The 11,658-nt window shown below is 50.3% G+C and overlaps 7 protein-coding genes across 7 annotated transcripts; 4 read left to right on the forward strand and 3 right to left on the reverse strand.

The window, feature by feature from the left end:
- Window positions 1-741: 741 nt before the first annotated feature.
- On the forward strand, window positions 742-2,518 carry EDD37DRAFT_561808 (NCS1 family nucleobase:cation symporter-1; the record flags this gene model as incomplete). Its single annotated transcript, XM_062813890.1, has 3 exons — window positions 742-996; window positions 1,045-2,211; window positions 2,258-2,518. 3 exons carry the CDS (start codon window positions 742-744, stop codon window positions 2,516-2,518), a joined length of 1,683 nt encoding a protein of 560 aa, XP_062672156.1.
- A 73-nt stretch (window positions 2,519-2,591) lies between these two features.
- On the reverse strand, window positions 2,592-5,147 carry EDD37DRAFT_337953 (glutamate-cysteine ligase). Its single transcript, XM_062811654.1, has one exon. The coding sequence runs from the start codon at window positions 4,772-4,774 to the stop codon at window positions 2,765-2,767; it is 2,010 nt and encodes a 669-aa protein (XP_062672157.1). The 5' UTR covers window positions 4,775-5,147; the 3' UTR covers window positions 2,592-2,764.
- A 483-nt stretch (window positions 5,148-5,630) lies between these two features.
- EDD37DRAFT_648704 (NADH-ubiquinone oxidoreductase B18 subunit-domain-containing protein) lies at window positions 5,631-6,018 on the reverse strand (the record flags this gene model as incomplete). Its single annotated transcript, XM_062818051.1, has 3 exons — window positions 5,631-5,735; window positions 5,785-5,921; window positions 5,970-6,018. The coding sequence occupies 3 exons, from the start codon at window positions 6,016-6,018 to the stop codon at window positions 5,631-5,633; spliced, it is 291 nt and encodes a 96-aa protein (XP_062672158.1).
- Window positions 6,019-6,269: 251 nt separating this feature from the next.
- Window positions 6,270-7,545, forward strand: EDD37DRAFT_337319 (peptidase M24, structural domain-containing protein). The gene has a single exon (XM_062811650.1). It carries the CDS (start codon window positions 6,648-6,650, stop codon window positions 7,344-7,346), a length of 699 nt encoding a protein of 232 aa, XP_062672159.1. The 5' UTR covers window positions 6,270-6,647; the 3' UTR covers window positions 7,347-7,545.
- Window position 7,546: 1 nt separating this feature from the next.
- Window positions 7,547-9,673, forward strand: EDD37DRAFT_337680 (uncharacterized protein). Its single transcript, XM_062811651.1, has 5 exons — window positions 7,547-8,147; window positions 8,192-8,765; window positions 8,809-8,889; window positions 8,934-9,070; window positions 9,115-9,673. The coding sequence occupies exons 1-5, from the start codon at window positions 7,746-7,748 to the stop codon at window positions 9,613-9,615; spliced, it is 1,695 nt and encodes a 564-aa protein (XP_062672160.1). The 5' UTR covers window positions 7,547-7,745; the 3' UTR covers window positions 9,616-9,673.
- Window positions 9,377-10,653, reverse strand: EDD37DRAFT_337282 (CBF/Mak21 family-domain-containing protein). The gene has a single exon (XM_062811649.1). It carries the CDS (start codon window positions 10,569-10,571, stop codon window positions 9,732-9,734), a length of 840 nt encoding a protein of 279 aa, XP_062672161.1. The 5' UTR covers window positions 10,572-10,653; the 3' UTR covers window positions 9,377-9,731.
- A 133-nt stretch (window positions 10,654-10,786) lies between these two features.
- On the forward strand, window positions 10,787-11,621 carry EDD37DRAFT_648708 (ATP synthase subunit 4, mitochondrial; the record flags this gene model as incomplete). Its single annotated transcript, XM_062818052.1, has 3 exons — window positions 10,787-10,817; window positions 10,869-11,323; window positions 11,373-11,621. 3 exons carry the CDS (start codon window positions 10,787-10,789, stop codon window positions 11,619-11,621), a joined length of 735 nt encoding a protein of 244 aa, XP_062672162.1.
- Between the last annotated feature and the right edge of the window lie 37 nt (window positions 11,622-11,658).

The raw sequence follows: 11,658 nt of genomic DNA on the forward strand, positions 1-11,658 counted from the left end.
CTGGCTTACCTTACCTTCCGCGCCATAGCGTAATTCATTCAGCATGTCGGTTCCATGTCCAAACCCTCGAGAGAGCCTGCAAACGCACATCTGGCTCGAGACACTTGGTTTCAAATGTTACCAACTCCATGGTACGATGATCTTTACACTTCTCTTTTTAAAGGGGGCCACAAGATACAGGAAATAAAGCTACGAATTGTGTTCGAGATCGAAACCACAATTTTCTATGTGGGACGAGGCTGTTCAAGCGGGCTCAAAGCCTAGCGCAGACCTGGCCTTTCTGCGGATTGCGGGGACGAATCCGAGCAAAACTTCGTTTACTCCTCTGCGCAACCCACATACAACTCCCAAAGCGTCTACGCTGGTCATCTGGATGTGCACATACTCTCACCAAATCTACTGTTTCCACGCGCTACTCCCCACACAGTTCCTCCTGTCCATGCGCTTTACAGGTTCCACCCGGCCTGCTGCGTGACGGCTGTGACAGCAAGCTGTTTACCAGATTATGGTCCTTTAGATTTTGGCCCTGCATGCAGCCGACATAGGATCGATTCCATGTCCTCTTCGTCCCACTATGCCGACATAGAACTCGAGCTCCTAGCATCGGCTTCATGTCGTCCAGACTTCGAACCTCTACTCCAGTCATCGCCCGATCAGTCCGAGGTCAGCCTTTCCGATGTTGTTCTCCGTCGGCTGTTCTCCTGGTTACCCCCGCATATGCAACAACAATTCACCGACATCATGGCCAGATTCAAGGACTCCAAATGCGCTTCTTTGCTGTCGAAGCTGGAGACAGCGTCCGAACCAGGTTCAACAAGTGCTCAGCTCATGTTGACGAACCATGACCTTAAGCCTGTGGAACCCGCCAGACGTCAATGGGGGCCATGGAATTTTGTTGGGTTCTGGGTTGCCGACTCCTTCAATATCAACACATGGATGATCGCCAGCAGTATGATCACGGGAAGTGGGCTAGCATGGTGGCACGCCTGGCTTTGTGTGAGTCGATACCCTTGGAGGGAGGATCGACGGCTGACAAACTCTTAGGTATGGATAGGCTATTCCATTGCTGCTTGTTTCGTTTGCTTGACTGGTCGGATTGGTGCAACATATCACATCTCTTTTCCCGTGTTGAGCAGAGCATCGTTCGGATTTTGGGGTTCGCTGTGGCCCGTATTCAATCGCGCGGGTATGGCTTGTGTCTGGTATGGCGTTCAATGCTGGATTGGAGGTGAATGTGTCACATTAATGATCAGAGCTGTTTGGCCATCGTTCTACACACTTCACAATGGCATTCCAGCCTCCGGCACGAATACTCGAGATTTTGTCGGCTTCTTCATCTTTTGGGTCGTATCATTACCGGCTATCTGGTTTCCCGTTCACAAGATCAGGCATCTATTCACAGTGAAAGCATACTTTGTCCCTGTTGCAGGGATTGTGTTCTTCGGCTGGGCAATTGGACGCGCAAAGGGAATTGGACCGATTGTTCATCAGCCGGCCACTTCACACGGCTCTGAGCTCGCTTGGGGCTGGATTGCTGGAATCATGAGCTCGATAGCCAACTTTGCGACCCTGATTGTTAACGACGCTGACTTTACTCGGTTCGCCGAAACCCCCAAGGACGCTCTCTGGTCGCAATTGTTCACAATTCCGATCGGCTACGCAGTCACGTCATTCATCGGCATCGTCGTATCATCGTCGTCGAAAGCCATTTACGGCACGGCTATCTGGAACCCACTGGATCTTTTGTCTCAATTCCTCCTCGACGACCCCACATCCGCCGAACGCTTCGCTGTTTTCCTCATCGCCAGTGCTTTCGTGCTTGCCCAACTCGGCACCAACGTTGCAGCAAACAGTGTTTCCGCGGGCACCGACATGACAGCCCTGTTTCCACGGTACATCAACATTCGTCGTGGCGGGTACATTTGCGCACTTGTCGGATTGTGTATGTGTCCTTGGAATCTGCTCAGTTCTTCTAACAACTTCGCGACATATCTATCAGCATACTCCGTTTTTCTGTCTTCGATCGCTGGTGTGATCGTCAGCGACTACTATCTGGTGCGGAAGGGCTACTTTTCCTTGAAAGATCTGTATTCAGTTGAGAAGTCGTCGCCCTATTTTTACTGGTTCGGATGGTCATGGCGAGGATACGTCGCATATCTTTGCGGTATCGCCATCAACATTGTGGGCTTTGTCGGGGCTGTCGGTGTCAAGGTAAGGTTGTCTTCAGACCGAAATCAACAAGACTGATGTGTGACAGGTTCCCGTGGAAGCAACATATATTTATCGCTTCAATTTCTTTGCGGGCTTCATCGTCGCCATGGCGATTTATTACCTCTTGTGCTGGATCAAGCCTGTGCCTGCGACATCTCGAGTCTGGTGCGAGCATCTCGAGCAAGCGGATCGACAGTTTTCGGTAATGTATCCTGATGCCGAAGCGTACGATGAAGAACGTTTGACCGCTATGGATGACTTCTCTGATGACGAAGAGAAGGAGGTCCTGAATAGTGACAGGACTTGATTGCACGATTGCTGATCATACAGTGAGCAGACCACAAGGTTCGACAGGCAGTGTTGATTTTGTCAGGCCAGAAACTGTCTTGCAGTTCCGTCACCATTCCTGTGTCGTCAAATATATATATATATTCATTGATATCAACCATCCAATGCGAGAGCCCTGCCGAGACATGCGACAAACCACGACATGTCCAATGTATCGGACTCCAAATCTAATCGTCTAATCTTTTCGCAATGCTCAATTGCCATGCTAATCATCCAACCCTTTCTGCCTTTCCGTTGCAGTCAACATCTCCCATCCGACAGTTTTATCTTTTCCTTCATTCTTTCCAATATCATCCACTGCTCTGAATAAATCATAAACAACATGCTCGCTGACTTCACTGTCATGTTTATACTCAGGATGACTCCTGACAAACTCTCGAATCCACTTGGCTCCCGTCCAGAGTGTACCATTAGCGCGGTTTCGTATCAAATCCAGATATCTCGCCAACTCGCAACGTGTGGTGACATCGATATTGACGCTGTCCAGGTACGACTCGACCAGCGGAATCAGGCCGGGGAAATAATCCTCCTCTTCTGACGAAGAACTAGAAATGCCGTTGATGATTTCATCGATCGTCATCAATCTATACTCGTCGTCGACAGCACCCAATGATTCTTTGCTTGCATTAACTCCTTTCAACATTGGACTCGCCTTGGGACTGCGCCGAGGGAAGGGATCCTTTCGAAACCAGAATTTCTCTTTCATCACGGCGTCTCTCGTGTGGGCGGTCTCCATGTTCTCTGTCGTCCGAGGAATGGGAATATAGAAATTCAAATCGAAGCTGAGAATGGCTCTGGTGACCAACACGATAAAGATGGCGAACGCGGCGTTCTCGAAATCGGTGATTTGAATCTCCATGCTGCGAAATTCGACGCGCCAGCCAATGTCGGCGTCGGGTGGGGGAGGTTTAAATCGCATGTGCTGCCAATTTGTGCTCTGTATGTTTTCGAAGTGGTTGGAACCTTCGGGATCAAGAACTAGCAGATCTTCAGAGAAAATGACCAAGGGGTCACGAATGAAGAGATGCGCAAAATGTGTCGCCAAAAGATCGTCCATGCCTCCATCCACCAGCTTCTGTTTGAGGCGCTCGTCGACGATAAGGTTGGGGTCCATGTACTCTGGGCGCAAACGTGGATCTTGAGCAATGTACGTGCTGTTACTTGCGTAGCGGGATTTGGGGATGCGCCAGCGGTCGTTCTTGAGGGGCTTTTCGCCCAATTCTCCGGGCGTGCGATCATCGACGGCACGGGAGATTTGGTTCCATCTTACGTCCGTGTCGACTAGGAAGCCTTTGTATATGGGTGTCGCGGCGGTGAGAGCAAGTAATACGGGGCCCAATGGTGAGAGTTGGTCGTACAATGTCCGGCCTTCGCGAATGTTCTTGGCCTGGAAGGTGATTTGCAGACAGCAGCTGCCCATTCCGAAAGCCATGGCGTCCATGTACACGCAATCTTGTTTGGCGGCGCCGTTGCGCACATCGTCGTCCTCGGGCCAGATGTGTAGGTCATAATTTACTGTGGGATCGTGAAACGGGCTGGGCGTGCTCTTGTCCTTGAAGACGGGTACATTGAGTTCGACTTTTCGACCGCGTCGCGAGCGGATGTTAGCGGCCAAAGTTGGAAAGCGGATATGTGGGTTGGCGATCTCGTCGGGTACGAATTGTGAGCGTAGCGCAGGGCCGGACGGTGGGTAGTACGGTGTAATATAATCGTCGCGAGTACCGAGACGGGGGAAAGTTGTAAGAGTGATCGGGTATTGATCTGGGTCCATATGCTGCTTTGCAATGACTCGGCGGTTTTTCATGTCGGACTCGACGTCGAGCAGGTCTTTGAAACCGATGCCCCAGGGTTTACCGGGTGTGGCTTCGAGCATGAAGCGGCCGAATTCGGGATGGAATGTTGGTAGTGTGCCGCTTCGGATTGTGTTGTCCTGGAGATCGGGGACGAGAGTGTCTTGTTTGGCTAGGTCATGGTCGTCTGCCAGTTTTTTCAGGACGTCGGCTTGACATAGTGAGAGGCGGACTTTTTCCTCTTTGTCATCCATTGCGACGACGAGATATTCGATCTCGTCGCCCCAGAGAAGGGCATCGCGTTCTTTGACCTTTGCTTTGCGCCAGATTGTCAAGAGTTGTTCGATACCCCATTCTCTGACTTGATTTGCTGCTTGTTTGGCTTCTGGCCAGGCCAGAGGGGTTCCCAACTGTAAAAGACCCATGGTGATTAAATTGTTCTAGGACGGACGAAATGGCCGAAATGTGGAACGAGTAAGTGTTCCCCCATGGGGGCAAAGATCGGGTCTAAGGATATAACGAGACCATCACCGCAAAGCCATGTTGAAGCTCCAGTCAGTCGGGAATATGTGGGTATATAAAAGGAATGATAGATGTCGAGTGCCGTTATGCGAGCGTGAGAAAATCCGAGCCGCGGTCGTGACGTTTTTTCCCCGTAACTTTTAGCCGTTCGTCGAGTATCCACAGAATATATACTCGTACGACTTGCGATTCTCTCGTGACCGCTGATAGCGCTGAAAGGTATCAATACAGACTAGAAAATTCTTTTTGAACCGGTGCTTGCGAAAATGTGCCGGATGGAGAAACTCTACTGGGCCAAAGTTCCGTACTTCTAGATCGAAAGCTCTTGCGAGCATTAGTCATCCTGTATCCGATACGCAGCAAAAAGATGACCTCTGATGGGAGCTATATACACATTGCCGTGCTCTTTCTGCCGCTGATATCCGTTCATCTCCTGCGGTTCGTAAAGGATATTGACTAGTCCACTTATGTCCGGCCAAATGATCAGAAACGTGGGGTGTTCATGCAGATAGGGAATCATTCTCGGAGAGCAGCACACCCATTCACGTGAGGTCGACCCATACTACCAACTGTAGTAGTTGCGCAGTCTCTTAATTTGGTATGTTCGCTCTTACGGCGGTTTGCGAGGTGATGCGGAGTCAAAGACTAATCAAGGCTCAAATTTGTGCCTTCCATTCGCCATGATTCCTCTCCAAGAACGCCCTTTGATGCAGAATGAGGCTGTTGATATGTGTACAAGAGTGACAATCTCTTGGTCCCTCAGGCAGTGCTGGCTGCAGCTCTGGCCGCTTTGATCTCCTCCATCTTTGCCACTCTCTTCTTGAACTCCTCGTATTGGCATTTTTCGTAACCGTGTCGTTCATCCTGTCGTCTGCTGTTAGCCCAGCTCGCATCCGCATGTCCGCCCACTCACTTCACATCTCCACGGCAGGAACGAGTTCTCGTGTCGGCATTTGTTGAGAGGAATCAGAAGGTTTGCGCAGCTGTCACGGTATTGGAGTGGTAATCGAGCATCGCGCATAGCTTCTCTGGATGCTGGAGCTGCAGCTGCTGCGAAAGTGTTAGTCGTGCCATCGTCCGCACGGAAGATTCAATTACCATGGTCTCCCAGCCCGACCGCCTCCTTGACACTGTCCAGAACCGTCATATTGGCCAGCCGTCGATCGAGGTTGAGTTGCAGAACGCAGTGCAGTGGTGCTGGTTGTCGAACAGTTCCGATCAGGTACACTTGCATCCAATGGGCGCAGGCTTGGCAGTTTGTGGGGCAACCTTCACTTGCAGTTGCAACTCACCCATCGACATCAATATTCTTCTGTCTTAGCAGAACTCATAGCACCTCATTGATTCGGGACAGTTGACGATTGACGCTCATCTCACAAGATCAGCGTAGCAGGGTTCATGTACAATCATCCAGATATGGAAGAACCGATGGCTTTCGACTAACTTATGGGTTATTGCTACCATGTTCCCCCAACGATTTGCAAGTTTATTTACCCCTTATATTATTCGACAATGATTTCGACGGTAAGCACGAGGATTTTCCTCGCTGTCTCTCCAGGGTCACCTTGTACATGATCATTCCCAGGGCGCGCACCCGAAGACTACCAATCACACGGAAAATGATTACCTTGTCGTAAAGTCAAAACGCTAGCAAGATCCATTGAAGAGACGGAGAAAACCGCTTAATAAGCCTACGCATGCCTACGCGGGGTTGTGTTGCTTCCTCGGGTTGTCTCTATCATTCTCTTTCTTGTTCTTCTTTTCATATCAACAAACATGGCGACTACCACGGTCACAGTGGAACAGGAACGTGCTGCGTGCCTGCTGGACGCCCAAAACAAGGCTGTTCAGCTTTTCGAGGAGATTGGAAGAGATTTGATTCGACCAGGAGTCACCGAGAAAGAGTTGAGCAATGAAATCCATGAACTCGGGACCAAACGACATGCAGTCCGTACAAATTGGCACAAACGGGTCGTTCGAAGTGGACCCAACACGTTGAAACCATACGCTGAAAATCCGCCGGACCGAGTCATCCAACCTGATGATATTCTTTTCGTCGATCTTGGGCCAGTCTTCGAGGCTTGGGAAGCCGACTTTGGACGCACATTCGTCCTTGGAGATGATCCTACCAAGAAGAAACTACGCGACTCGCTCGAGCCAGTATGGAACGCGGTTAAGGCACAGTATCATCAGAACCCGGATATGACTGGCGAGGAGCTCTACGATATTGCATGCGAAACCGCAAAGAAAGCTGGATGGGAATTTGGCGGTCAAATTGCTGGGCATTTGGTTGGAGATTTCCCTCATGAGCGTATTCCCAACGACAAGATCTCATTGTACATCACCAAGGGGAACCATGAATCAATGGGCCTGCCTGGAAAGAACGGACACAAACGACATTGGATTCTGGAAATCCATCTAGTCGACCGTGATCTGGAGATCGGAGCATTTACCGAACAACTCTTAACTGTTTGACCTGGACATACGAGGTAAGACAGATTGATTGGGGGTGGAAGAAAGTCCTCGAGGGAACATAAAAGCTTTGTATATACTTGAGATCGCCGAGCGATTGCCCGAACATCCAGCTGAATGATTTTCCTCAAAGGGGTCATCTTCGACCTTCGCGGCTCCGTCACGCTGCTCCCAATTCGCAAAATGAAGTACCAAATTGACAGCCGAGTCGCGGCTGACTTCAAATCTCCAATCCTCCGCTGCATACTTGCGGCAAACCAAAGTACACGAGTTTACTAACCCAACATTCCATTCTTTCCAACCCGGTCTGTGCGCACCACAACGCGATCCCTGAGGACTTCATCTTCAAATGGCGCATCGTTCCTGTCTCGTTGAACTCAACCGTCAGGCGTCGACGGCAAAATGGCTTCAATTGTCCTTCTTTTCGTTGCGAGCTTGTTTCATCTTACATGTGCATATGTTGACTTCGGCCCGGCTACCCTTCCCTGTGATCTACTCACCATCCCCACACCTCGACCGAACCAGCTGCCCCAAGACGGTCTCCGCTATGAAATCCTTCCTTCTATGATTACGGCGGTGGCGCCTTCAATTTCCTTCGCAGCAAATGGAACGAGGCAAACACTGTACAGCCTTCACTACCATCACCACTTTAGCAAGACACGTCAAGGAAAGGGATTATTCAAACGAGGCGTGTTTTCAGGTGATCCACCGACTTCGACATGCACACCTTGTGGGAGAAATGCAACCACGACCAGGTCGACTCCGACGAGCTCAACATTGTCGTGTTCCACGCCGACTTACGATGTGAGTGTGGATGATTGAAACACAGCTGGTATTGACTCTGATAGGGCGTCTTTCGTTCACCGGATCCTGCCTTGGCTTCTTCCACATCGTACTGCTATGATTCGAGCTATTCTGGAGTATTTGAACCTACCAGCACATCGACAAGTACTATTCCTTGTTGTTTCACCATTCCAGCATCATGCTTGAATCGGAACAGCACCAGTACCACTTCAACGACATTCAGCAGCGGCGTTTTCCGACCGACTGTCACCAGTACCAGTACGACTTCGAGATACAGCACGAGCACTCCCACAAGTACCTCAACGTCGAGCTCGAGTGTATTGTCCAGCTTTTACGGGTCGCAGTCTTCCAGTTCAACGTCCGGTTATACAATTATTGTGGTATCAAGCACAACAATCACTTTAACAGCCTCAAGCACAACGACTGGACGCGGAACACAATCCACGCTCATGGTCATCACGGCAACGCCTTCGACCACATCATCCGCTTCGTACAGCACAATAGTCGTCTCAAATACTATCGAGGGTTGTGGTACAGCAGAAGGAAGTGGAATTGTTGAAGGAACAGGCACAATATACATGGACGGCCTATCGATCGTCAGTTCCGGCATTGCGAGCGGTATGTGTGCTTCTGCGACGGTGATCGACGCTAATAATCGCAGGTTATGCTTCGAGCGTTGTAGGCTGTGGAACAATCACCGCAACATCCGGTACATTCACTGGTTCGGCTACCATAATCGGCTGTAAGTGATCTTCTTCATGTGATGTCGTAGCTAATACGAAACAGGTGGGTCGGGATCCGGAACCGGCACACTCACCGGCACTGGCACTGTCTGGCCAGCCGCTGGTTATGGTATGATATCGTCAATCGTGTCATCCGGCATCGTATCAGGAAGTGGAAGCTTTTCGGGATGTGGAACATTGGTATGTAGCATTGCCCTTTTTGAACACCCGCTAACAGTTGTAAGACTGGCTCAGGCACATTCGTCGCCACAGGCGGATCAACCACGACGATTGTGGTCCCGTCATCGACACCCTCGAAAACGGTCTCGGTGTTCGTCTCGTACTGTCCGACAGCGATGAACGACATTGCCTTGTTCATAGCCAACACTAGCACTTCGCCTGCTAGCATGAACAGTAACTCAAACTACACGGTGCCCGCACATCCGGAAAATGACAATCCATTGTGCAATCAATGTCAGAACAGCGCGGGAATATGTTGTCCTCCAACCGTAGAATGTGGTGAGCAGGACGGCAAGTGTCCTACATATGCGCTTGAGAACTCGGGCAACACCATCAACGGGTACCTGATCGCGCAAGTGATGAACAGTACGGCGGACGTTGCTGGAAAGAAGAAGGTGCGCAAAAGGGTCAGATCGACAGCGGACGAAAACGCGCAGGATAGAGCCAGGAGGAGGGATTTGGATGTCCATGTGGCTCATCGGAGGAAGCATAGAAGGCAATTTTAGTCAGAAGGTGATATTTGTGTCGTTGAATTAGATGTTGGTCATATCGTCGTCATGGTCGTTGTTTTCCCGGTGCCCACCAACGCCAGTCGCTAGAACGCTTCAGAAATCAATTTCAATCAGTCTTCGAAACTCCACAATTCCGACAATGGATCTCTCTCGTCTGTGTGGAAAATCTTCTCTGGTATCTTGTACTCCAGGACAGGAGGCTTTTTGTCTTTCTTCTTGAGTTCACTCTCCATCATGCTTGCATAGCCATGATCCAGAAAATCTTCAAGATTGTACTGCTGTTTCGTGAATTGTTCAGAGATGATGCGCGCAATGCTCGCCACTGTGGGATGGTAATGAGATTGACACGTTTCGAGTTCCCATAACGAACTGTCGATCGCACCAGTGAGTTGTGGATTGGGTTCGGCTGGATTGTACGGGTCGACACCGAGGTGTTGTCCGGGTTTTGTGTACGGTGGGTAAGGATTGCGATGGATCATGAATGTCGTCGTAGGATGCGTCTTGAGGAGGTTGTAGATGAATGGGATGATGGCGACGACTGCGGACGGTGGAGCGAACAGACATAACCTGGACAGACGCTTGATGAAGCTGGCTACCGTCGCAGCGGGGAGATGGTTCATTGGTGAGAGGAAGATATCTAGATGTCGAAGGACGCGGGAGCGGTATTTGCTATGGAGGAGGTCTCCGTCGAGAAGGGCGTAAAGACGAGGATAGAAAGAAGGGTAGTCGAGGTTGCTGGTCATGATGAGGTGGAAGATTCCTTGAAGAGCTGGGACAGCGAGACCCAAGTCGCCCATGTCGAGGCTGTCGGTGAAGAAGTCCATGAGGATTTCTGGTCGACGGAGACTGGAGATTGTGTCGGGGGATTGTAGTTGTTTGAGAAGTTTCTTCCGCTGTTGCAGCGTCATGGGCGCGGAAATGAGGGACGTGTAGGAATCCATGGCCGGCATGATGAGTGAGGTGGTCTCGTGGGTGTTTCGCTATGCAGGAAAGAAAGTTGTAGAGATGATTTGGAGTTTCTCCAAATACCAATTTTTGGGAACTTTTTGTAGACTAATCCTGATACAGTTTAGCGCGCCAAGGTACCTCAGGGAAGCTCCTTCCTGCATCAAACGTCAGGGAAAGCTCAGAAGTTGACCTTGAGACCGACAAATCACTGACAATCATGGCGTCCAGATTGGCGAGGAGTGCAGCAGGTAAGAAGATGATGTCGTAGCGAGCTAGGGACGATGTTGACCATGCAGCAGGAGCCACCAGACTCCGACCAACCCTCTCGATCCGATCTCTTCCATCCCTCAGCACACCATTGACTTCGATCCGATATGCCTCCAATGTTCCCTCAGAAGACCCCAAGAAGAAGGCACAGTCAATAATCGACTCTCTTCCCGGAAACTCGATCGCCAGCAAGACCGCAATTCTCTCTGCTGGTGCGGGCGTTTCGGTTTGGGCCATCAGCAATGAACTTTACGTGATGAACGAGGAGACGGTCGTTGCATTCTGCTTGTTGAGCGTGTTCTACGGCATTTTCCGATACGGAGGTCCGATGTACAAGGAATGGGCGGACACTCAGGTTCAGAAGATCAAGGATTTGCTTTATGAAGCGAGATCGAACCATGCTGCTTCAGTCAAGGAAAGAATCGAGGACGTCAAGCCATTGAACAACGTCGTTGAGATCACCAAGCAGCTTTTTGAGGTTTCAAAGGTGGGACTCACGTGGTAATTCGATTTTCGGATGACTGACAAAGATACAGGAGACCGCCAAACTCGAGGCACAAGCTTTCGAAATGGAACAAAAGACCGCGTTGGCCACCGAAGCAAAGACCGTGTTGGATTCATGGGTGCGATACGAGGGACAGGTCAAGCAGCGTCAACAGAAAGAATTGGCCGACAGCATTATTGCTAAGGTCACCAAGGAACTCGAAAACCCCAAGGTTCTGCAACAGATTCTGCAGCAGAGTGTTGCTGATGTGGAGAAATTGGTTTCCAGCAAAGCTCAATAGATGCTGACAACCTGCGGATGAGCAACCGAATCTGTGA

The sequence above is a fragment of the Exophiala viscosa genome (genome assembly GCF_022695815.1).
Source record: "Exophiala viscosa unplaced genomic scaffold EDD37scaffold_3, whole genome shotgun sequence".
NCBI lineage: Eukaryota > Fungi > Ascomycota > Eurotiomycetes > Chaetothyriales > Herpotrichiellaceae > Exophiala > Exophiala viscosa.

Coding starts and splice junctions, on each gene's coding strand:
- EDD37DRAFT_337282 (XM_062811649.1), bottom strand. CDS start 10,571: ATGCCGGCCATGGATTCCTACACGTCCCTCATTTCCGCGCCCATGACG.
- EDD37DRAFT_337680 (XM_062811651.1), top strand. CDS start 7,746: ATGGCTTCAATTGTCCTTCTTTTCGTTGCGAGCTTGTTTCATCTTACA. Junction 8,766..8,808: donor CAGTTCCGGCATTGCGAGCG/GTATGTGTGCTT, acceptor TAATAATCGCAG/GTTATGCTTCGAGCGTTGTA. Junction 8,890..8,933: donor TTCGGCTACCATAATCGGCT/GTAAGTGATCTT, acceptor AATACGAAACAG/GTGGGTCGGGATCCGGAACC.
- EDD37DRAFT_337953 (XM_062811654.1), bottom strand. CDS start 4,774: ATGGGTCTTTTACAGTTGGGAACCCCTCTGGCCTGGCCAGAAGCCAAA.
- EDD37DRAFT_337319 (XM_062811650.1), top strand. CDS start 6,648: ATGGCGACTACCACGGTCACAGTGGAACAGGAACGTGCTGCGTGCCTG.